At 39.8% G+C, this 25,956-nt stretch overlaps 3 protein-coding genes and 2 non-coding genes across 7 annotated transcripts in view; 1 reads left to right on the top strand and 4 right to left on the bottom strand.

Moving 5' to 3' along the window:
• Window positions 1-2,139: 2,139 nt before the first annotated feature.
• Window positions 2,140-9,012, bottom strand: LOC103697653. Its single transcript, XM_008779561.4, has 5 exons — window positions 8,335-9,012; window positions 7,857-7,974; window positions 4,332-4,684; window positions 4,133-4,231; window positions 2,140-3,990 (listed from the first exon to the last, which is right to left on the bottom strand). The coding sequence occupies exons 1-5, from the start codon at window positions 8,952-8,954 to the stop codon at window positions 2,817-2,819; spliced, it is 2,364 nt and encodes a 787-aa protein (XP_008777783.2). The 5' UTR covers window positions 8,955-9,012; the 3' UTR covers window positions 2,140-2,816.
• Window positions 9,013-11,217: 2,205 nt separating this feature from the next.
• TRNAQ-CUG lies at window positions 11,218-11,289 on the bottom strand. Its single transcript has one exon. It is a non-coding gene; the product is annotated as a tRNA-Gln (tRNA).
• An 87-nt stretch (window positions 11,290-11,376) lies between these two features.
• Window positions 11,377-11,450, bottom strand: TRNAN-GUU. The gene has a single exon. It is a non-coding gene; the product is annotated as a tRNA-Asn (tRNA).
• A 2,714-nt stretch (window positions 11,451-14,164) lies between these two features.
• LOC103697652 (zinc finger CCCH domain-containing protein 32-like) lies at window positions 14,165-15,721 on the bottom strand. Its single transcript, XM_026801323.1, has 4 exons — window positions 15,655-15,721; window positions 15,348-15,499; window positions 14,601-14,720; window positions 14,165-14,479 (listed from the first exon to the last, which is right to left on the bottom strand). Exons 1-4 carry the CDS (start codon window positions 15,719-15,721, stop codon window positions 14,165-14,167), a joined length of 654 nt encoding a protein of 217 aa, XP_026657124.1.
• Window positions 15,722-25,355: 9,634 nt separating this feature from the next.
• LOC103697651 (peptide chain release factor APG3, chloroplastic) overlaps window positions 25,356-25,956 on the top strand; it is a 34,361-nt gene continuing 33,760 nt past the window's right edge. The window contains exon 1 of one of the 3 annotated variants that reach the window (XM_039116279.1): window positions 25,356-25,657. In XM_039116279.1, the coding sequence (XP_038972207.1) occupies window positions 25,496-25,657 (162 nt within the window). In that variant the 5' untranslated portion in view covers window positions 25,356-25,495. The remainder of the gene's footprint in view (window positions 25,658-25,956) is intronic. The other 2 variants (XM_039116278.1, XM_039116280.1) reach the window with 2 other exon arrangements.

Raw genomic sequence — 25,956 nt, forward strand, 5'->3', positions numbered from 1 at the left:
ACCCGAACTGCACACTTTCCATTAACTCCATGTAAAAAAAAAAGCTAACAATTTCAAAATAAATGATAAACTATCCAAATAAAATATTCAAACCATTGAACATAGTCTACATTATAAAAAATATCAAGAAATCAAAATTCATATACTCTATAAGCTTCTAACCTATATATTGACTCGATACAAAAGCCCAGTGGCATCAATTGCATTAGTGTAGTAAAATGTATGATGAGACATATAAATTGAAAATCCATTTAATGGATCATTATCAACGCATCTTAAAATATGGATAGATTTAAATCTTCAAGTTTTGATGATTAGAATATAGTTAAAACCTATCAATATATGAATTTTGGTTCTAGGTATTTTTTGTAGTGTTGGATCATGTTGAGCTCTTTGGATCTTAGATGTGCTGTTGATTCATAAATTGATATTGTTTTGTTACTCCTGGAATCCAATTACTTCGTTTTACCTAAGAACCAAACAGGCAAACAGCATTGCATTACATATTAATGGCAGCTTTGTTGGTTTTGTCCTGTTTCAGTGGCATGAACCTTTTGACCTATGAAGGCTATGGCTAGGGTTCAAACTTCAAAGCCAATATCGCCTCTTCAGCCATCGAAACATATTTTAGAAACTAACAAACTCATACAAAGGCCCGAACCATCCATCGCCCATTCTGTTCATGCCTTCTATTAGCAATTCCAAGTGAACATTAAAGTCTTTCATGTCTTAAGATCTATAGGGAAGGCTAACATGTCCAAAAACAATGTTTTTATTCCGAAATTGGAAATTGGAATTTGAGTAATATAAGTCATTGAAATGAATACACACCTAAATAATCCTGAGTTATGCAAGCTTTCTTTCTAAAAATAGATATCCATCTTATATGTATTACATAAACTAAATTGATTAAGTTTCTTAGTCACACAAGCTACATATGTAAGCGTCAGTGGTTGACATAAAGACTGCGTTTTATCTACTGTGTACCAAAAATTACTCTAGATATCATATAGAAAGCACTGCAGTTCTTTTCCTGTATCAACCAAGGAATGTAAATATATCCAATGAGTCCCTAATCACAAAACAACGTTCTTATTTGCCGATATGGCCAAGGTAAACCCCATATATGCTAGAAAAAAATTTAGTTTTTTTTTGGTACATCGACGGCTCACACAAAATAGAAGTGAACAGTGCTCAAAAAGTCAAAAAGTAAAATAAACTACAGGAAAGATGGGACAGAAGCCTGATCGACCCAGATGAAGTCTTATGAATGATGAGCTGCATAAGAGGTCACCCAATTTGCTGCACTGTTGCCTTTCTGTTAGTTATTTTTCAATCAAAATGTGCTATAATTATAGAGTTATACTGACAACAAAGGAGATAAATCCTGATTAGAAGATTGGTTTATTGAGTTGAAGCATCAAATCTCTGGTGGCAAGGCTTGCAGACACCTATAGATAGGAATTTATGTGGATGAATTTAGAACTATATTCATCCATGAATTTAGAACAAAATGGCAGGAAGTTGAAGTAGTGATTCAAACTTCCCCCATAACTGTTTCTCAAAGAGTTTCTTTCATGAATTTTGTTCACCTAAGTGATATTTGGAGTGCAGATTTGTGAGGCAAAACATTGGTGGCTGTAGCATTGCAGGTCTCAGAATATGGAGTAGCTTAAAATCCTCTATATAGCAAACATCCCCAGACTTACAAAATTTCAAGCATGCCTGCAGACTTGGGTGGATTAGAATCTATTGAAAGTTGCTCAGAAACAAAAATGTCGAGAATTCCTGCCACCTAGTGTTGTAGAAAATATGTTGCCATAGAAGACATAAATAAAATGAAATCATCCATAGTTCTTTGCCCACGTAATGATCCACAAAATAAGTGGAATGTTTTCGATGCCGATTAAATTTCACCTGCTTTTGCATCCATTCTCCACGCTTCCAAATTAAGAAAGCTATGTTTAAGATATGCGAGTCCCCTCTAAAAAGCTAAATTTAATAACCTGCATACCTTAGCAGCAAACATCAACAGAATGGGACACATGAAAAGGGAGATGCCACTAGAATTGGGCTATGCTGTGAATTGATGATAACTTGGTCTTTGATAAGTCAAAAAAAAAAGACGGTTCACTTGAGAAACTTTTTTTTTGACAAGGACAACAGGCACTTTTTCACTCAATTACTAAGTGTATACATGCATAAATTAATAGTAAAAGTAAATGTGTACTACAACAACAGGATATTGCATCAGCACATGAATCAATGGATGGCACAATGATTTCCCTTTCATTGCTTATGACACCAACTGCAGCAGGAAGGGATCAAGAAAAACTGAAAAAGCAATCAGTCAATAGAATTGTTCGCATTATAAGTATCCATTTGTCTTTCTAGCTGTATAAGTATCTTAATATACAGCATTTGCTTCAGCAAAAACTTTGGAACAGAGTGGTACCATTGTTGTTTTGGAGGAGTCCTGTCATTGGCAAATCTTTAAGCACCCAAATGACACCATTCTGCCACTCTACAAAGAAAAGAATGATATCAACTTCTATCTTTCAATTAGGCACCTGTGAGATCATAACCATCACCATCAAAACTAAATTGTTCAGTATAATGATTAGTTCTTCCCGCTGCCTATCATCAAATCTTTCCCTACCAGCAGCCCCATCAAAGCGCCGAAATCCATCATCCCCTCTCCATCCACTAGAGCCATTGCCATTTGAGCCTCTTTCGTTCCTGCATGGACCTCTAGATCTATCATCAAATTGATCACCTCTTCCTCTCTGCCTATGGCCAGATCATTCCCCATCATCTCACCTAGCAAAGCGTTGGAGTCTATTATTCTCTGTCCGCCCACCATAGCCATCTCCACGTGAACCTCTGTTATACCCGCCTGCCCGCCCACCATAGCCATCTCCACGTGAACCTCTGTTATCCCTGCCTGCCCGCCCACCATAGCCATCTCCACGTGAACCTCTGTTATACCTGCCTGAACCTCTGGAGGACAAATCGCCGTCATCACCACTGGCAAAAGGATTCCTTCTATTACTTGTTCTATCATCTGATCTAAGTTTTCTGTATGGACCTCTAGAACCATGGTTGTTTCCTCTAGTTTTATTTCCACTATAATGTACATTGTTGTCATCATCAGACTCAGAAATTCTTCCAAGCCTACTACCTGTTCTACCCAGTTTTCCTCGATGGCTTTTTCTCTGTTTAGATTTAAAACCCTCATCCATATCATCATCAGAATCCAAATTGAGTTCTTCAGCACCATTCAAACCAAAGGACATCCCCCTAAGCTGTCGGTGACTACCCCTGCCTCCAGCCTTCTGCCTAGAATCTGCAGCATGACTAGATTTCCAGTAAGGATGATGTACCATGGCATCATCCTCTGAGCCAGACAAATAATCATTGGCACCTCGTTTGGTGTTGGTATAATGATCAAGTTCATCAGAATCTTCCGAATCAGAGGTTTTTTCAAGCTCGGAGAAATTCCTTCGAGAAACATCACTTGCCTGACCATCTCTTGAAACATCAAGCTCGTAACTATCCAGATTGTCATCCTCGTCATCATCAAAATCATCAAATCCCATTCTGGGAGAATGTAAAGAAGGCTTCCTTCCATCAGCCTCTGAGAAGTATTTGCCTCTTTGTTGGGTTCTTCGCATCTTGCTGGTGTCATTAGCTTCGTCTTCAAATCCCTCAGCAATTCCTCCTTGAGGGAGGCTGCTAAAAGAAGAGTCCTCACCCATTCTAGGTGGATCTGCGAACTCGAAAGCTGCAACATCTGCACCATCAGATTCATTGTCATCAAAATCAAAATTCCAAGCATTGGGAATATCTGGCATTCTGGCAGCCCTCTCCAATCTTGTCCGCGGACCAGATTGCTTTGCAGGCATTTGGTTCTCCATGTACTCATCAGGGGGGCGCTTGTGTTCACAACGAAAGCATGCCATATTTCGCCTATAGTTCAAAAAGTTGCACCTGACAAATATTAAGATGAGTGGTTGTTAGATGCTTCAGATTCAACTGAAACAGCAAGACCATGTTACATTAACGAAGGGAAAAAAAAAGGATTTTATGAAATAAAAATCAAATAATTTTGGTAACAGTCATAAAAACCTACTGTGGACATTCCCATTCCCCTGGGAGTAGTTGCCTCTTGGGGCGTTTCGCATCACATTGCAAGCAAACAATGTTCTTGGCGAAATTCATGAAGTCACACCTGAGATCAAACTAATTAACTTTAGCCAATAAATATAAATGATTGGAACATGTAGACTTAGAATTAACATCAGTAAAAAGAAGCAAGGGGATAAAAATACTTGGGGCAGAGCCAATCTCCTTTCTTCATTTCCACATCATCACGCCCTACTCGTTTCTTTGGTGGAGGAGGTGGCTGCTTTACTTTGGGAGGAGGCCTCTTGATCACTGGCGGTGGAAGATTGGGATCTATTGGAACTGCACTCAACTTAACAACCTCATGTAGCAACTTACGGACTGCAGTTTTCACAGATTTCATTTTCATAAGAGCCTTATTTTCAACCGATCCATTAATATGGTCAAAACCAAATGTCAATAAGATACGCATGACATCGAGAGTTCGTGCCTCATCCTCTTTACGAGTGAGGATATATCCTCTGCTACAGGAATTCCTTAAGCTGCAAGAACTACACACCTGAAAATTCAGATCACAAAATATCACCAAATTTGCAGTTTCTTTCATTTGATCAAAATCTCAATACACAACTATGGATAATCTTGGGTTTATTCTTTCATGAATATACTATTATAATTTTAAAATAGCTTAAAGAAATAAATTACTCTACCTCACTATTTATTACATGGCTTCTTTTTTTCCCCTTTTTCCAGCAAGGAATTTACCAGGTTGGATGTGTTTTGCTAAACATAAATGGATGTCTAGAGACCAAGGCGTTCCTAAGGATGAAGTTACCAAAACTACTGTAATATCAAATTTAAAAAATTTCTTTCTCATATAATAGAAACCTATCAAGATTCTGAAGAGGTGTTTTCTCCCAATATCCAGAAGCTTATATCCGTTATCTGTTGATGTAACAAGGGTGTGGATAGCAATTTCTGTCTTGGACCTGCCAACCTGCATAAATCCACATAAAATGAATGGGTTTGGGTGAGATCTTATTATAATTGGGCTGAAATCGGGTTACCAAGACTAGCCCAATGACAAACAGGTTAGATTATTGCTTGGGCCCCAAACCAACAAGTCATCATAGGTTGGACAAGCCTTTAAACTCAGCCCTAGGCCCCCACATCAATGGTACTAGTGCGCTAGGTCATGGGTCTAGCGAAGGATTAATTTAGATCATAGTAGCAGGAAACTTTCATAGCACAATGCTCCTGCTTTGAAATCTCTCTGGAAACTTATTCTAGCACCCTCTTACTAAAAGTCTCCTTAAAATTTTTTAAGAACCCATTTCCCCATACCAGCACCTGAATCCGCCCCTGTACCCATGCCCGCTTCTGGTAACTAAGGTTCAAACAATTAAAAAGGGCATGCAATTCTTGGTTAAGAAGGAGAAAAAAGTTATGGAAGAGAAGAGTGGAGCAGGCATGTTTAAGATTTATCATGTTTTCTTCTTCATTTTCGTTTCCTCTCCACTCTCACTTTATTTGGACACCAAACCTTGCATCCCCTCTTCATTACCCTATTCATTTTCCTTGTTTAGATATGACTGACAGGTGAAGCCCTGATTGGGTTTGAGTGTTGGCATTGGTCCATATACAGTAAATGGGTTGTGTATTGCCTATTCTTCTCAACCCAATTATCGAGGTTTTAAATCTTGGTTTCAATTTTGATTTCAATCCCCTGGTTAGCGTTTTGGTTTCAATAGTTTCAGCAGTTTCACTCTGAGTTTCGAAGTTTCAAACAAAAAGACAAAATAAAACAACAAAAAGAGAACTAAGAGAAAAATGAAAGAAATTGAGGCAAGTTAAATCACATTAATCATTATATTTTGAGTTATCTAAGAAAATAAATTGTGTAGTTTGAGTAATCAAGAGACATCCTTTTCACCATTTTGTAGAACTTCTCTCCATATTTGAATATTTCAAAGAGAACATAATGAGAAGAATAGCTAGAGGCTTCTTGGATAAGAATTTGGAATTTCACTCATTCTTAATCATTGGATTGATGGAATCATGCCATTTAGAGCATGATTGATGAGTTTTAAGAAACAAAATGATGATGTATCTACTTTTATTACAATTATGAAATAATTTCATTTATTAACATACTCCATTACCATACCAAAACTACAGCCATGCTTCAAATGGGCACTACAAGCACTTAATCATTAAACTTATAACAACCTTTTAATGAAATATATAAACTTTTTATTTGTCTTAGGGTTTGATACCAATAATTTACGATAGTAACATCTATAACCTCTGTAGAAAACATGATCTCTATAGTCAATTATGAATGTGTTGGACATGGATTTTGACCAGACCCAAATATGACCCCCCAAACCCAACCCAAAGCGACACACTATTACCCCTAAACAAGGGCACATTTAACATGTCTCAACAATATCTGGTTAACCATAAGAATAATGGCTACTCTGCAAGTTGTGCAGATTATAGCCCACAATTATTTGAAAACAGATGCTGACTTCTACACATCTGATGCACTTCCTAGACAAGGATGCAGTTTCGAAGTCATTGAGATCTTACTTTCATCAAACTGATAATAATGATGCATGCAGCTTCAATATATTGCAAAGAAAGAAAATAGTAAAGAACACTTAGGAAGAAATAAGGGAAGCTAATAAAAGTTTACCATTTATTTTACCACTTTTAAATATGAAACTACATGTTAGTAATCTCCACAAAAAAGAAAATGCTCACATGCTTCTTATTATGCCATGGTTCTAAACAAGAGACTTGTCAAAAAGAGTGAAAAATATAAGGCACAAAAGTAGATAACATGTAAAAAGATGGGGTCATTGATAGCACTCTACTCATCTGCAAAAATAATGCATGAAGAGTGGAAAATTGCAATATTAGTGTATTTGTGGATGAGGCACCTTACCATCTTGTTAGATATGATCCTTGTTAATTTTTTTGTTATAAGTCCTGTCAAAGAATGGTTGTTGTAAAAGAATTAATTTTTCTTTGTTATCTTTTAGATAGGAGCGTAGCAAAAAATTAAACCAAGTCTGGGTACAATACGAAATCTGAACCGCTATAGTGCCATTGGTAAAGCAAATTCAATCAATGCCAGTTAGGGCAACCCAACATCCTTGATACCTCAATTCTCTAATTCAGTGAGGAATTGTTGCATCACCATTAACTCAATAAATTCTCACCAACCCTCCCTCTGCCCCTCTCCTTACCGCTGCTATCAACAAGTAAACCTATTTTGCTCCCCCTCAACAAACACATGCAAAAAAAAAATTCCTGAAATTCCTTGTTTCTACAAACGAGCTCTTTATAGTAGATGCATGAAAGGAGAACAAGTAAAAAGATAATAAGTGATGAGAATCAAACAGATGAAACATAAATAACAGTTCAAAAAACTAAATATTAAATGTTGAACACCTGCTTATATTTGTTAATTTGTTCATGGTAGCATGATCAGACAACATAACCACTAACTTCTAGATTCTTTCCTCAGAAAGAAAATTTATAACCAATTAGTATATACAAGTGAAGTCTTCTTCATAGAGAAATGACAAGTCCGACAACAATATGATGGAGTCCATCCAATGCATGTAAACTGCATTTTTTCATATAAAAGATACGGAAAGATTTTTTTTGTACCAATCAAACTCAAAATCTCTTCAATGCAGATACCAAAATTAAATACATACATCTCCCTCATCAAGGTGGACAAGCTTCCTCAACAGCTTCGCCGAGAAAACCACCTTCGGATCTATGCTAGGGCATCCATGGCCCACTAGAATTTGAAGATCCTTTCTCGAAAGTGACCTATATTTCAGTACCAACAGTTATTCCTCGTATATAAATTGTTATGAAAGTCAACATAAATATTCAAAAAGAAAAGAAAAGAAAATCATGCCAAGTGCATGCTAACAACATCTAAAAATAAATTTCCAGCAACATCCACAACGTTTTCCTATCCATGATGCATTACAATCTGTGTGGAGTTCTAGACAGAAATGAACTTTTCTTGACACTATGCTTCTCTAAGAACACAACATTAACCGTCACAAAGAAAAAATTTTGCACAGTTTTCCCGCGCCATCTTGTATATTTGGACATCACGTCGCCATATCCCAGCAAATGACTAGAAAAATAAAAGTTTTAAAAGACAAATCCAGTTCACACCTCAATATATCGAAGCGATCACGTCCGAAATTCATACAAGCATTGCGCACAGTGATCCAATCCCTCGAGAAATCGAAGCCCACCTCATCCTTTATCCCAGACAGATCAATGTTCACATTCTCAGCCACCCGGTCCTCATCGGTCCTCCGCAAATCAAAGTAGTTCTGCTGCGCCAGCCTCTCCATCAGCTCGATCCACTCAGGCCATGGGTGGACCAGCTCGACCTCCTTTCTTAGGATATCCCTCATGCCCTCCTCCTTCCTTTCCTCCGACGCCGCGCCTCCCGCGGCCACTCCGGGGCTCGAATCAGGAGCCGGCGAGGGATCGGAGGGCCTGGCGAGGCGCCAGGCGCGGATGCGCTGGAGGGCCTCGTCCTTGGCGGCGCGGTCGCGGTCGAGGGCGTCGATCTGGTCGAACACGAAGGAGAGGCGGGCGGAGAGCGAGGGCTTGGGGTCGGCGGGGTGAGGGGAATCAGGAGAGGAGTCGGGAAGAGGGAGGGGAGAGGCAGAGAAGGGTCGGAGGGAGGTGGCAAAGAGGAAAGGTGGAATTTTTATGAGAGGGTGGATTGGAGAGAAGGAGGAGCGGCGGAAGAGAAGGAAAGAGAGAGGAGAGAAAGCCATGGGAGAAGAAGGGGTTTGAGGGTTTAGAGAGCTGAAGGGTGATGGAAGTCTCTCTCTCAAAAAAAAAAAAAACAAAACAAAACAAAACAAAAACAAACCCTTCACGATTGGAGAGAGGAATAAACTTGGAGGGTTTAAGCCGTGCAATCCGCATCCGAGTGAGAGGTCAAGATGGGCCAGGGGCCTTGTGAGAAGAAGCCCAGTGGGCCTGGGCTTGTTAATATATATATATATATATATATATATATATATATATATATATATATTGGAAATCAAATAAAGGTTTTTGCATTGTGAAATTCCAATAAAGTCCCAAATTTTCAAATTATTATACACCAAACATACTAAGATTGGTTGTGGCTATAAACCTATACTACTTCTTGCACTATGTATAGTAATATTAGTCTCATGTTTACAATGTTTGTAAAACTAGCATAATATGTACCAGTCTTGGAAATGGGGTATTAACCAAGGGACTTTTTTTGAGTTTTTCTTCTAAATTATCTTTACTATTATAATAAGAACTCTGTGGTATTGCCAACTTCCTTGAAATATGAAAAAAAAAGTATAAATAATTATGTAAAGAAGAGTTGAATATATAGGTGCCCTATTCTTCGAAGAAGCCAACTTGTTTCATTCAGTTGTATCACTCCCTTGTATATGGCTAATCAAATTATTTTTATAAACTTAAAAGGAATGGCTTGATATAGCAGCATTTCTTTCAATAATTTGGAATTTTTATATGATTATAACTACCTTTTTCTATATTGTACAAGTGATATCATCTTTCTAATATAATAATATAATAACCATGTTTTTTTTTTAGTTTGTGGATAAGTCAATAATTAAAAAACACAATATCAAAATTAGTAAACATTGTACATGGATCCAAAATATGAGGATTTTTCACAATAAAAAGAGAAGAATATTAAGCTATCAAACTACCTAGGGTGGGGCAGGATAGGTGGTTTATGATAAGGTATAGAGCTTGAAATTTGGGTACATGATAACTCAAATAACGAAATCCCATGGCCTACAAGATATGGAGATAGACCAAGTGTTACAAATTTATTGATATTGTGATATGTTAGCATTGAGAAGTTACCATGCGCAGGCAAGGAAGAATGCATGACTATAATTTTCTTATGAACATATTTTCGTTGCTATGTAATCTCTTACGTATGTGGAGATGGTCTACTTTTATTAGAATTCGTTGAGCTCTCAAAAGACACTACCCCAAGTCAGAAATATTACAGTCAATTAAAAGAAGGGAGAGATTAGCTACAAAAATATGTTTGGGAGAATCAAAAATGATATGGACCTGTCTTCTTTGGAAGGGAACTTTGGCAAAGTTCAGTATGATTTTTCAAACAAAAGAAAGTTCAGAAATTATCAAAAAAATTTGCTGTCTGCCCCAACAATTAGACTATTAAATCCAAGACTTGCTGTATGCAAGAACATGGACATAGGAAAAGACATCTAAGAAATGTGCTCATTATACAGCATACAAGAATGGGATGATCGAGTGTGAGAACCATGCATAGATGTAATCTCCCAACTAGCTAAACATATTTTCTAATATTATATGACTTACTAAAACATATTTTCAGTTACCGCATGTTTTTATTTTTGAAGAATAAAAGGTGATGAGGCGACCCATACAAGCATATGTTTAGTTTCACATCAGCTATGCACTAGATAGATCTTAAGTATTTTTATAGGACCAATAAATATAAATAATACCTTTCGGCTATTTTTTCGGATGAGGTTATAAGCCGCTCATAGCATTTGTGATTAGATTTGTGGTACATGTGAATGAATTTGGGCTTAAATAGGAGAAGTATGTAATAATTTTTACGGATATATGTTTAGTCCTATATAGATGATAAACTAAGCAAGTACATTATTTTGCATATGGTAATATCTAAATTAGAAAATAAACATGTTTGCTCAAGATCAAACGACATGCCCTGAATATACTTAGATAGTGTCCGTATATCTACACAAGTATACAGGCTCAAGATATGGAAAACAAAAGATAAAGAATTTAAGTAGAAGAAGAAACAAATGAGGACCCTTGAGAGACAGCGAAAGCAATGTTGAAACCAATTAAAAATATCAAAATAAAAAAAAGAAACTAAAGTAGAAAAGTGAAAAATACAGTGGGATGTAAATAAAATTGAAATAAGAACCAATCTTACAAGAAGAAGAGAGAGAAAAAGGAAAAAAAAACTCAAGAGTAGTTAAAAAAGCAAAAAAAATAAGGTCCCACCGAGACTTGAACTCGGGCTACCAGATTCAGAGTCTGGGGTCCTTACCACTAGACCATGGAACCGTTGTGTTTTTGGGGCTACCATGATTTATAAATATTAATATAACCATTTAGGTATATAATAAAAAAATACAAAATTAAACAACGAATCGCTAGAGGAAGGGATTGAACCTTCGACCTTGTGGTTAACAGCCACACGCTCTAACCAGCTGAGCTACTCCAGCTGTCGCATTATTTTTTTTCCACAGCAATATTAATTGTTCTTACTCAAATATTGACATCATGTCATCCATGAATACAGAAGTTCTAGGCAATCAAAATGGAGTCAACCTTCCTTAGTATCTCCATCCAAATTACTATCACTTTAGAGATAAAATTTTAATTTGTTTTCATAGTTGTCCAAGACTGAGGAACTAGATAAACTACTATCTAATTATACAATTTGCTAATGATGCCAAATCATTCTATGAAGTGAGAAAATGCCCACCTAAATACTATCAGGACCATTCTTTATAATTATAGATTAGCTTCTTATGTAAGATTAATTTTCCCTTTTGGATCATTCCCAGTCTGTTATCAAGGCCTCTTGGGATACACTAATTCCCTTTGTAAGTCAGATAGGATGCCTTTTGTTGATAGAGTAGATGGAAGGTTCTGTAGCTATCTGTTGGCTGGAGATTTGTTCTAATTAATGCGATTCTATTCTTCTTACCTCAATACTTTATGCTGGTCTTCCTACTCCCTCATTAGTTGTCAAGGGCATCGATAAGATTTAGTGAATCTTCAATGGAAATCAAGGGATCAACATTGTCGCTTATCTAGTAAACTAGGCTAAGTTTATCGCACCTCTAACAAAACCTTTAAGAGAGAGAGAGAGAGAGAGAGAGAGAGAGAGAGAGAGAGAGACTCCGATAAGGTTATAATTAGTCAGTGCATGTTGTTGAGTTATAGTTAGTACAATATATACCTAGTTAGTTTCAATTTAGATGCACTGAGACTCTATCATACCCCAAACCACAACTACTTCAACATCAAGAATATATTAACAATGTAGCTTGAGAATTGTATAAGACACTAAGAATACATTAACAATGTAGCCTGAGAATTGTTGTGACTCATCCATGCATGCATGCATATTGAGGAAAAGAGGGAAAGAAAATATACACCACCTTTTTGTTTTGCTTGCCCCTCTAAATGAATGCGTGAAGTGGATTGGAAGGAAAAATCTCTAGAGGTGCAAGAAACCAGGGCCTTTGTAAACCTATGGCTATGAAAAATGGTATTTCCTCTATCTATTTCTTGAATACATGGTGTTTGTATTTGACCCTTGTCATCAAAAGAATGATGGAGTAATAAAGACCTTCAGCACAACTAAATAATCAGAATGACAGATTGGAAGATGTAGTCAAGCCAAACTCCTAAACAAGATGGAGAAGAGCAATAGGATTGAGCACACAATCTACTTCATACGCATCATTTTAGTTGATGATGATCTCCACATGCGAACCAAATTCTCAATCACATGTGCTCTCTTGTGCTATTTCTTGGAGAACCAGAAAAAGATATAAGAAGTCATAAACAGGTAGAGATCCTGCTTGAACAACATACTATATATCCATATGCATGCTGCTTCATATGATTTTGAAAAGCCTCCTATGAGGCCCAATAGTCCCACATCAAAAAGACTCGTTCTAAAACCTGGGCATATGAGGCGGATGTCTCCAAATCCTGCAGACGCATTTTGGAGGAAAAACAAAACCGAGGAAGGATCTGAGCGGTGCGTGCGGCGCGCATGCGGGCAATGGAACTGGACAATACCTGGCAGGGGAGCCCCGTGTTCTCCCCTCATGTGGCCCCCACATGGGCACTGGGTCCGCACGTGCCCCGCAAAGGCGGGGGTGTGACACCTCCAGCCGAAACCATTCAACCTAAGCATCCTACTGAACCCTCCCAGTGGTTAAGAGTTGGCTGGAGAAAGAACCCAAGAGGAAAGAAGAACCGTAACTCTTAGCTCTAATCTTCAACACAACCAACGTGCAATTTAAAGTTGTCTTGGATATATTGAATATAGTCATAATGATCAACGAAAAACTTCCACAGTATGTCCTGAAGAGAAAATTCAATATATACCTTGGAAATAAACAGCATGACATGTAAAAACATAAAAATGAGAATGTGAACATTGACCAGTCTGGGATAAAGGATGAGGTGGACTTCGATTTCTCGAGGGATTGAATCACTGTGCGCAATGCTTGTATGAGGTCCATTGCAAATCTTATTATTTCTAGATGTGCTACGTAATAAACGAGAAATCCACTCTAGGTACGTAGGATCAGTTAGCACTTTTCTAGATGTGCATGGCAAGGGTCATTATGTGTGAAGCCCAACCCCAAGACAGATCAATGTCACCTAATTAGAATACTCTTTTGAGATTGGAGTACTGCAGTCTACAATATTTTTCTGTTGTTATTTTTCAACATGAGTAATGTCATAACTGAGTATTTACATCCATCGACTAACAAAATGGAAGCCATTCAATCATAAACTATAGTGCTTGATGGAGAAACAAACCTGAGGTTACCCTACTATTCAGACATAAAGATATACTCATATACAGGAACAATAGCTATCAGCTGAATCATGATAGCAGGGATTTAATTTATACCAGCTGAAGGGGAAGACAAATGGGGTTCTGTGCTCATGTCCTAATGTAGTACTAGCTTTCAGGTTGATCAAGTTTTTCAGGAAGTTTGTATTCTTTTTGACTACTACTCGAAGGTTCAGTTGAAGAGGCCGCTCGGAGATGAGCTCCTAGCTGAGTAGCACCCGGAGGAGATAACTGGGGGGACGACCCGTTGAGCGATGCAACAGGAGACACCATATGGCTCATATTAAGCTATCTCACCATGAAAAAAGAAGATACATCAAAAACCTAAAGTTAGTAACTCCTGGCATTATTTAAGACGCAGTAGATTTCACCAACCGGATAAGGACTCCAGCTTGAAACTGGGATGACTCCAGGAGAGAGCAATATCGGGCCGTAAGGCTCTTGCGTGTATGGTACTGGAAGTACAGGAGGCCTGGTAATGGGGTATTGATAGTATGAAGAAACTGCAAGGGGCTGCACCGTCGAATAAAACGTAGGTGCAGACGAAGGTATTGTGATGCCAGAAGCTTGTGGGTGGTGGAATTTACAAGTTGTACCAAACTTGCACCGCCCGGTTCTCATATAGTAGGAGCACTCCTTCTCACCCTGTAATTAAGAATCCCAACTAGAATTAATAGTATAGGACTTTTAAGATCGACAGATGTCATTGGAGAAAAGTAAGAAAGGAAGAAAACTAAAGAAGCAAAGATATTAAAGACAGCACAACCAGGCGAAGTGGGAATCCATGAATATTTAATGCATCTGGTCGCACCAATCCACCTCGTTGCCTTGGGTGGTTATACCTGCAAGAGTTACCGTACTTGCAAGTTCCAGTCCTCAGAAAATACTGCAAGAGATCAAAGTTCTCAAAACTTAGTCATGAACAGAATCAAAACCTCCATTTCTGCTTAGTAATCTATGCCTTCGGGATAAATGTTAAAATCACCACTTTTTTCAAAGTTTAAAGTTGATAGGATAATAATGAGGTTAAAGAATGCGGAGACAGGATTTGAACTTAGAAATTTTGTTCTGATACCATGAAACCACCACTTCTTCCAAAAACTTAAATTGATAGAATGAGACAGATTTATTTATATATTTTATGTTTTCTAACAATAAAGCTAGCCCTTGTGTTTTGATCAACGACTCACTATCAAATTCTATAAAAGGAAGTAGCAATACTTGGCATAAGAGTTCGCCCGCATGCTCCGGATGCTCAACAACTCTAGCCCTTTGAGCACTAGCTACCTGAGGAAGACATGGAGATTGTAAATTCAATAAAATAGAGATCCAAAAATTAGAAATTTCAGATTCGCATGTAGAACAAAGATCATGCCGTTAAAAACATCAAAAATAGCTACGTCAACTGTAAAAAGAGACCACTTGAAACTGAATGCTCAAAAATTTTGGTCGAAATGATTGGAGCAAGCCTTAGAAAAAATAATTTCCATATACTAAATCTTCAAATCCGTACCGCCTCATGATCACGAGGATGATTGAAGCGGCAACTGTCTCTGTAGCCGCAGGATCCTGTTCTGATATAGTAGGTACAGTCAGGTACACCGGGCCTCTCTGGATACGCCGGTAAGGCCTCGCCGCTAGCCAATCGCAAATGCAACATACATTCTGTCACATTGTAAATTCCAATAAAGTAATTAAAATAAGCGCATCATATTCCTGTAATCCACAAAACCACCTCCACCACCACCCACCTTTAAAAAAGAAAACCCAAAAGAAGTAGAAAAACAAAGAAAAAAAATCTAAAAAAAAGAAACAAATACCTTCTAGGCTGGTGGGGGACTCTGGGTGGGGCTCCTCCGATGCAGTGTTCTGCTCGTACAACTCCATACACGGCGATTACAACAAGAAAGGAACAAGAGGGCCTCTCAAAGGCTTTGGATGGCTCTAGATGGTGCGATCGATGACAGTAGAGGAATGCAGGCGGATTCCACGACCAAGGGATCGTTTCTCGAGCTGCTATTGGGATTTGGTCTGTCTCTTTGCTATGTCTCCCTCATTTTCAAAGCTTTGAGCCTTCTTTCTTTCTTTCAGCCCTTTCTCTCCTAATGCTCTCTCTCCTTTGTTTTCAAGCTTTGAGCCTCCTTTTCTTTCTTTGTTTTGGTCCTTATCATCTATTGATTTATATACCAACCAAACAAAAAAGCAGGAATTAATATATGCCTATGGTATGGTAATTTTTCTATAATGCAACTATTAGGAAATGCCCCTAACATTTGCAAAAATTGTAAGAATACCATTAGGGGGTGCACTTTTTGTAAACAAGTGCGGAAATTTTTTTCTATTATGTTGGTGAAAACATCCATGTCTACTAATGTATCACAACATGCTTAGAAGAGATGCTTGAATATGATATTATGCATCGATCAAATAACATATCTTTGAATGGCAACATCAACATTAGATCACTTTATCACAAAGGAGACTTCCTACTTGCATGCTAGGGTGATATAACTTTTTTTAATTTATAGCAAAAGATAGAATAGGCATGCAAGTTTGAATTCATTTTCAATAGTAATTTCTCATGTTTATTTATGAAGTCGATTTTTATATAAAAGGTGAAGGTACGTATACATGTAAGGGAATGTTAATTCCACATTATACGAGCAACTTACCTATCCTCTTGAATTTTAGGAGAGCCTATAGTATCATCATTAATGAATTACAAGATGGCATTAGCAACTAAATACGACTTCATATTTTGATCCAGTGTAACCATTATATTGCTTTCAAGGAAAGCATATACCTAGTATGTGCTCAAAAGGGTATAATGGTAAAATAGTAACAAGCACGAGCATACAGTGTCGATGATTTATGAAATGAATAAAGCTATTTTGATAATTTGGCATCCGCCAAAAAAGTGAACAAAATGTGTGCTGTCAGACTGAATATTGACACAAGATGTGTAACGTCTCCTTACCAACTAGTAAGAAACGACACATAAACATCTGTCTAACGAGAGATGCTAGCTTGCACTTGAACAGAAAGGCTAGTTCAAGTTTTGTCCTTTCAATCAAAAGCATGTTAGATGGACTACTTTAATAATAAAGAATAATAAATCTAAATGGACATCCATTTTTTTGCTATAAGGTATGAATCTTTTGTCAGGCTTTGATATACCATCACAAGTTCGTAATGTCTAGCTAATAGGTTACACAGAAGTTCGAAGGAACATCAATAAAAAAAAAATAGTTAGGTGTAACTAGTGAGTTTCAATAAATTGTTCAACTCAAAATATATTCATGTGGTTTGAAAGGTTACTTTTAGAAAGTGTTATAAATAGTAATACTCAATATTCAATTTTTAGTATATCATGCCATGTTGCTAATTTAATCTTTGTAACTAAGTGTTAAAAATAGTTATATACATCGGTTGAGATGGCTAGGGATGCTCTATAGTCCACCTTATGGAAATTTTCTACAATGTGGTATATAATTTATTTTAATAGATAGAAAAATTATTTCCTCTTTCCATTTAATCCAACCTCTCTTGTAGGTCCGATGAGGTTAAAAAAAAATATTTGGGGTGCTATTATGCATACACAAAACACTTGTTTCGCTTATAATTATTGATTTGGAAACTCTATAATCAACCCACCTATATTTTTGGTAACAAATCTTGCGAGTTTCACCCATCTTTTCTTGCAGTGGAGCACGAGAATTGTATGCATATAGCAAGAGCCTACACTTGGGCTTGGCCCAAGTGGGTTTAGCTTATTTTGTAGTGTCCGGATGAAAATTTGGCTCAGTTCAAAGTCCGGCTCAAATCTTAACTTGGTTTGGCCCATCCCCAAACCTATCATTATCCCCTCCCACGCCACCACTTGGGCATAACCCTTTCCCTTTGCTTCTCTCTCTCTCGCCCATTCCTTTTTCCTCTTTTCTCCACCAAGCTCTTAGCACTTCCTGGAACCCTCTTCTCTCTCTCTCTCTTCCTCCATCCTAATCTCTATCTCTATCTCTCTCATCTCTTTGTCTTCTCTCTCCCCTCTTCTCTCTTCCTGCCCAACGTCCCTTTCTCTCCTCTTTCTTCGTTTCCTATTTATCTCTTTTCTGATCTTTCCATCTCTCTCTTTCCCCCCACTTTCTCTCTTGATCTTTCCATCTATCTCTCTCTCCTCTCCGCTCTCTCCACTGGCTAAATTGGTCTTTGGGCTAGGCTTGTATCTGGTTGAGTTGCAAACTTAAGACTCGAATTGTAAGGAAACTCGATCCAGCCTAGCTTAGTTCTATCCACACACATCCTAGATTAGTGAGATAATTTTTTTTATTTATTTTATAAGAATGATTCTCTATATTATTATTTAAGCAACACCTATAGTATACGAACATTTGATCTCCTCTAAGAGCAAGCCATCAGGGAGAGATACCAACCGTGGTAACAATTGTTGGCTCTTGATTTTTTGTAGGATTACAAATCTCTCAACCATTCCATTTGATACCTCTGTGTTGGTATCACCAACCATCTTGAATTTCTAAATGAATGATTAATGAACTTAATGTGCACCATAATGCATAATGTTTCCATACTTTACTTTGAGTTATCCCTTTTATGAAAATCAAAACTTTATGCCATATCTCCTAATGAAGTAGCTTGTACAAATCCAAGAAAGATATAACCAAATTCTATTGACTAATAATATTCTACATCGAAATACCCTAAGTTTAGGATATGGATATGTTTGGAACTCCTTTTATATTGTCATCATGAATTTTGATAATGCAACAAAAAAAATTAAGATTCTATAATGAAAGTATGGAAACACTCGATCCTTCAATGTTAGTGATGGACAACATATGAATTTATAATATGAAAACAAGGACTATAATTGACACCAAAAGAAAGGAAAAGAATCTGTATATCAAAAAATTTCATATAATATACTTAAAAATAAAAAGTAGGGCTATTCGATTAAAATGCATCAAACTTTTCTAAATTTTAGATCTCTCATCTCGTTCTTCATTTGTGATCTTACATCCTTCATGAGAAAAGAATATAACATGGAAAACATATATAGGAATAATATATATTTATTCCATGTGATCAATGTATGTTATTCATGTCATTCTTATATTCATTGGAAGAGGCAAAACAATTTATTTTTCTAAAAAATAAAATATGTAAATTTAATAAAGCAAAAAATAGTTTAAACATTATCAATACCCTTTTTGTTTGCTAATAGGACTAATTGATTTATAACTCGGACAAGAATAGCAATAACCCCTTTTTTATTTATTTTTGTTAGTGATACAAATGAGCCAACCCGTAGATCCCCTTTAGAGTTGATCATGGGTCGGGCTTGGGCACAAAAAAATATCAAATTTTACATAGGCCCGGTCCGAAGCCCGATCAAAAATGAATGGAGTTTGGGCCCAAGGCCCGGCCCATGATTAGCTCTAATTCTTATACACTATCTGGATTGGGTATTTTGGCAAGTCCTATTGAATGTCCTACAAATCCTTGGTTTGGCTTATTTGCATCCTTAATATCATTGTTTTTTTTGTGCATTTTGTGTCTATGGAGGGTAAGATTATTCAACTTTATATAAAGATATCTAATTTTTATTTGTTTCCATGCTGCACACATCACACTTTATCTCCATTGGTATTTTAGTCATGAAACTTTATTGATAAAAAACTTTAAAATGTTTTACTTAATTTAAACCCAAGGCCACTCTCTTCTAGCTGATAGAATATTTGAATAAGATCGAGAAAAAAATAATCTTTTTTTAAATATATATACGAGGGAGGACGCCACAATCATTGAAACTCATATTATGAACTTCTCAACTTGTGGGAAGGACTGCAAGATAAGATTATTCGGTAATTATCAGAAAGATATATACTAGTAAGATTTTAGAATTAAATATCTATGTAGTTGAAAAATATTACTATTAGTGTATAAGACACAAGTCGGCAAGCACTCTATTTTTCTTTTTTTTGAGTGGATAGCATACCACACTCTACAATAGTATTTTTTGATGAAATCAATTGTATCTAAATAATATCTTTTTTTTCTATAAATATGAAATAAAGGTAATAGGCAAGGGTGTGATAATTATATATGAAATGTTCCAGTATTGGGAATATACAAGACAAGGCAAGCTACACATATATTAAAGAGTAGACCATCATCATTAATGTTAGATTCCTGCATCCAACTCCAAAGCCAAAGGCCATTGGGCTCACAAGTGGTCGGCTCCACTGGAGCCCATGTCGAAATTGGCCTATAGCAGCAGGCCAAACCCGAAACTTTCCAACAAGCAGATGCAGTTTAATGGGATGGAGAAACCACTACCTTTTTTTTTTTTTTTTTTTGCCTGTGGCAAATAATTTATATAGATACATCAAATAAAGTCGGAAAATAGAATATCATGAAGCTTTCGAGACAGTTCTCTATCCTCTGCCCATATAGTGTTACCGGTGTGATTGGCCACATAGGTAGCCACCCAGTCCGCAACTTCATTGGTTTCTCTAAGCACGTGTTTAGCCTCGACAACTCTTCCATCCCTCATCATCAATAAGATGTCTCGAAGCAATGGATGGTCGTCGGCAGTGACTCTCAGTCCCTCCTAAATCCAGCTAATGATCGTAGCTGATTCATCTTTCGGAATGACTGATCTAGCTAGTAGCGCATATTGGGCATATCGAAGGCCTACCCAAGCAGCCCTCCACATCAAAAACCTTGTTGAAGACTTCGGCCCTGTTTGGGGGAGCTGTTGGCAGTAGAGCTGTTGGAAGTAGAGCTGTTTGAAGTAGAGCTGTTATAAAAAGCTGTTTGTTGTTTGGTAACTACATTCGTAAAGTGTTGTGCTACTTTGTTTTGTGTTTGGTAAACAAACTGAGAAAGTATTCTTGTATGGCAAAATTACCATGAAGGACATTGCATAGTATTATACAACAGAACATAATAAACATAACATATATTAGTACATAAATATACGATATAGTATAATATTATTGTAATATAAAATATTATTATTATAATATAACATAATATTAAATTATTTAACATAACATACTAATGTATTATGATATAATGTAATATATATTATATTTATAGTATAATACAATAATAAAGGTATAAAATATTATAATTATTAGTATAAATTAATTTTTCATAATCTAACATAATATTAAATTATTTAAAATAACATATTAATGTATTATAATGTAATGTAATATAATATAATATTTATAGTATAATATAATAATAAAGGTATAAAATATTATAATTATTAGTGTAAATAATTAATAATGTTGAAATATATTTATTTATTATCTTATTCATTCATTCATTCATTCATTTATATAAATATTTATTTATTTATTTATTTTTAAAATTTTCTTTTCTTCTCTTTTTTTCTTTCTTTTTCTTTTTTTTTTCCTTTTCTTTTTCTTTTCTTTTTTTCTTCTCTTCTTCTCCTCTCCCCCGTTCTTCTTTCTTCTCCTCCCGCGCGGCCGGCGGCGCCGGAAGGGGGCTAGGCCACCACGGCCGCAAGAGGGGGCCTAGCCGGGCCGGGGCCGGCGGCAGTCTCGGCGGCCGCGGCTGGCCCCGTGGGAAGTGCTCTCCTCCCACGCGGCCGTCAGTGCTGGGCCGGATTGGTGGCGAATGCGGGAGGGGGGCGGGTTGGGACCGCTGGCGGCCGCAGGAAGGGGGAGGGCGCCCTCTTCTTCTTCCTGTTCTTCGACCCCTCCCCACGTGGGACCTCCTTCTTCTTTGGCCCCTTCTTCTTCCTGTTCTTCGGCACCGCCCCTTCCCGTGATGGGTCGTCGCCGGCGGCGGCCGCGAGAAGGGGAAGACGACCCGTCTTCCTCTTCTTCGACACCTCCCCACCATGGGGGCGGGGGAGAGGGAGGGGGTGAGACGGCAGGGCAGAGGGAGAGGGTGCGGCGGCGGGGGAGAGGGAGTGGGGTTGGGTGGGAAAGGAAGAGATGGTGAGAGAGAGATTTTTGGGAGGATTTTTTTTTTAAAATGGGGGTATTTTGGTCAAAAATACAGTTTTCCGAAAAAACTGAAAACAACATTTTTGGAAAGCTCCAAATTGGAGCTTTCCCCCAAAAGCTGTTTTCAGCTTCCCGCAAAGCTGAAACAGCTTTTCGGAAAATTTACTAAATACTCTTTTTTAGCTAAAAGTACTTTTGGAGGGCGAGAAAGTGCTTTTTGACCCTCCAAAAGCTCCCCCAAACGGGGCCTTCCTCAATCAACCCTCGGCTTTGCCTCGAAAACCGTGCAGTCTGGCAGCCACCCGCTGCCACTTCTGGAGTTCGGTCCCCAGTCACGAAACCCACTCCACACCTGTCTGTTCGCTGGGACAGTGGATCTGCATCAATCGTAATACTAGGTTCTTCCATCGGACTACGGTTATACGGAGACGGAGGAGCATGATTCACTCTCTGCGAGATGGGTCCGGACATCGAGTAGAGAGCGAGCCTGCCATCCGTCAGTTCTTACTTGACTTTTTCCGTACTAGATGGACGGCGGATGAGGAGGCCAGTGATGGGGACCGCCCTCTGAGGGTGGATGTGGGTATTCGTGACGCTGAGAGTGTAGCCTTGATCCGGCCGGTGTCGGCGCTGGAGGTACAGGAGGCAGTCTGGGCCTTGACTCCGGACAAGGCCCCTGGACCTGATGGTTTTCCCCCTTTCTTCTTTCGACAGTACTGGAGTATTATCCGACTAGCGTTGGTGGAGGCTATTCAGTGCTTCTTTACCCATGCAGCCATGCCTGTGGGCTGGAAGGCTACGTTCATTACGCTTATTCCTAAGCGTCAGAATGCAACCGAGCCCTGTCACTTTCGTCCTATTAGCTTGTGCACAACCTTATACAAGGTTGTGGCAAGAATTATGGTGGGCAGGATGAAGCCCCTCTTATCTGACATCATTAGCCAGGAGCAGGGGGCTTTTGTGGCCGGCAAAAATATTTCTCACAATGTTATGTTGGCCCAGAAAATGATGTGGGATCTTCGGCGAGCTTCGAAGCGGCACAGCCTAATGGCAGTCAAGTTGGATATGAAGCGGGCTTATGATAGGATCAGGTGGAGGTTTCTTCAGCGGGCGTTGGAGGCTTACGGTTTCCCGAGGCAGTGGACTGATTGGGTGATGGGTGTGTCCGTGGGCCAAAATTTTCTATCTTGGTCAACGGCACACCGTCATCCTTCTTTGAGTCCACCTTAGGATTACGACAGGGATGTCCCTTATCCCCTTACTTGTTTATTATCTGTGCTGATATCTTGTCTCGGTCTTTGGAGAGGGTGTGCGCTAGCCGGGAGCTGGAGGCCTATACCCCAGCCCCGGGGGCTCGACTTATCTTCCATTTACTTTTTGCTGATGACTGTCTTCTTTTGACCAGGGCACGGACTTCAGACGCTCGGGTTCTCCGCAGGGTGGTGGCAGACTATTGCGCGTCGTCCGGCCAGAGAGTGAATTTGCTTAAGTCTACCATTTCTTTCAGCCCCAGCACGGAGAGCAGAGTCAGACAGGAGATCAGAGGGATACTGCAGATACTAGAGCAGGAGGGGGCGCTCACCTACCTAGGTGTTCCTATTGCTGGCCGGAGGCTACGGGTGGCAGAGTGCTCGGGTCTGGTGCAGCGAGTCCAGAGCAAGCTGGAGGGATGGAGGGCGTCCTCCCTATCCATGATGGGGAGAGTGACACTGGTTAGAGCGGTGCTGGGATCCATACCGGTGTATCTTATGGCCAACACAGTGGTTCCGAAGACGATTCTGTTGAGGATCGAGCGCCTTCTTCGGAGCTTCTTGTGGGGGTCATACGGTGGAGGTCACGGAGTGCACCTGGTGGCATGGGAGTAGGTGTGCCTTCCTACCGGCGAGGGTGGCTTGGGGGTGCAGTCCCTCATAGTGAGGCGCTCCTTGCTCGGCACGCGGCTCGGTTCTTGTTAGAGCCACATGGCCTCTGGAGTCAGGTGATGGCAGCTAGATATGGTCGGGGGGTTTCAGTGGCGGCGGCGGCCGGGGGGGGGGGGGTCGAGTCTCCTTCATGTGGCGCGAGATCAGGAGGTACATGCCATATGTATTGGCGCATACCAGGTGTTTGATTGGAGACGGCCGGAGTATCGATGTGACCGGCGATTCATGGGTGGACTCCCTTCCCCTGAGTTGCTGGCCGACTATGGTTCACACCGAGGCAGTGGAGGGGCTACGGGTGTGTGACCTCCTAGTCCCAGGAGGGGCAGAGTGGGATGAGGCCAGACTCAGGTTGTTGTTTGGGGCACACCTAGCTGCGAGGATTCGGTCCCTTCCGTTACCCGGATGTGGGGGGCCGGACGTCAGGGTGTGGGGCACCTCGAGCCGGGCCAGTGTCAGATTAGGAGATCTCTCCCGCATTATTCCGGCGGAGCACGAGCCGGGGCCGAACTGCACCTGGACTTGGAGGTCGGGTCTTCACCCGAGGGTAGCTCTCTTCCTATGGAAGATATGCTGGGACCGCCTTCCGACGAGAGCCGAGCTGAGCAGGCGTGGCTGGGGGGTCCCGGTAGAGTTTGGACGTGTGGAGCTGAGGAGTCAGTGGACCATGTGCTCTTCCAGTGTACATGGGCGAGGGCGACATGGCAGTGGACTGGGATCCCGCAGGGAGTGCGGAGTGCGCGACTACAGTTTTTCAGGGTGATACGATAGTGGTTAGCCAGTTCACAAACTCGCAAGGAGGGTATCAGAGCGACTTGCACAGCATATCAGATTTGGTTAGCTAGGAACGCTCGTACTCTTGGCGAGCGCAAGATGTCACCGAGGTTTGTGGCAGAGCTTGCTCGGGCATAGACCACAGAGATCAGGCCCACCCTACCTACGGACAGACCTTTGACAGCTTGGGACACCTGGGGCTCCTCTCTTGCTTCGGCAGATCCTCGGATGGTGTTTTTCACCTGGGAGCCCCCATCCCTGAGCTTCCTCAAGGTCAACTTCGATGGGTCGGTTTTGGATGGCGGCACTCGTGGCGGTGCAGATTTTGTCATACGGGACTCGCACGCTAGGGCGGTAGCTGCAGGTAGATGCCAGTTGTTTGATACATCGGTCCCCAGAGCAGAGCTGCGTGCAGCCTGGGCAGGCCTTCGTCATGCACGGATTGTGCTGCGGGCCAGCTCGATTATGTTAGAGGGTGACTCGGCCACTGTCATCGGGTGGATTCAGAGGGGGTTGAGGGGTGGGGGCACAGACCACCCCTTGATCCGCGATATTGTGGTGATGATGAGAGATGGGATGGCCATTCAGGCCAAGCATGTATTCAGGGAGGCCAACGGGGCAGCCGATTGGATAGCTGCCTACATGGCCCACCATTCGGGGTATGCTCTTTGGTCGGGGGAGGGGGAGTTGCTATTGGCACTCCGTGAGTTACTGTATTTTGATCTTATTGGGTGTATTCACACACGTACTGTATGAAGCACTTGTTTTAAGAAAAAAAAAAGAAAAAAAGAAAAAAAAAAAAAGCGGCGGCCGGACACCTTTTATCTTTTTTTTGGGCCTCTCGTTCCGTGTTCGAATTCCGACCACCGCTGGCCCCGGGCGTTCTCTGGGTGGAGTTTGCTACGGGCTCTTTCTCGGCGCCTCTCTTCTTCTTCTTCTTCTTCTTCTTCTTCTCGGCAGTAGCGATGGAAACCCTCTTAACAAGTTTCTTGGCTCGCGTTCCGGCCATCTCGAGGAAGCCGGGAGCTGCGCGGTTGCATCTCTTCAGCGGGGCGAGGAGGAGGGGGGGAGACCTCCTTTCTATACCTCGGCGGAGAGGCAAACATTCCGGGATCGTTTGCATGGCGGTAATTTGTTTCTACCAGATCGAATTTCTCTCGGTTTGATATGTTATCTATTAAAAGTTAGATTTTGTCCTAATGTTTTTCTTTTTTTTTTTTAAAACAAATTTTTACTTGTAACTTGTGGCGCTGGTATTTTAATTTTTCTTGGTTATCTGGATTTATGATTTTGTTCTGCTACCAATTCAGTAGTAGCTGAAATAAGTTTAAATCAAAGTGATTTTATAAGTATAATGTAGAAATCACGGATGATTGGGCTCCCTTTGGGACGGGGAATAAATTTAGTTTCAAGATTTTGGCATATC

Source organism: Phoenix dactylifera, unplaced genomic scaffold, assembly GCF_009389715.1.
Source record: "Phoenix dactylifera cultivar Barhee BC4 unplaced genomic scaffold, palm_55x_up_171113_PBpolish2nd_filt_p 000077F, whole genome shotgun sequence".
Lineage (NCBI taxonomy): Eukaryota > Viridiplantae > Streptophyta > Magnoliopsida > Arecales > Arecaceae > Phoenix > Phoenix dactylifera.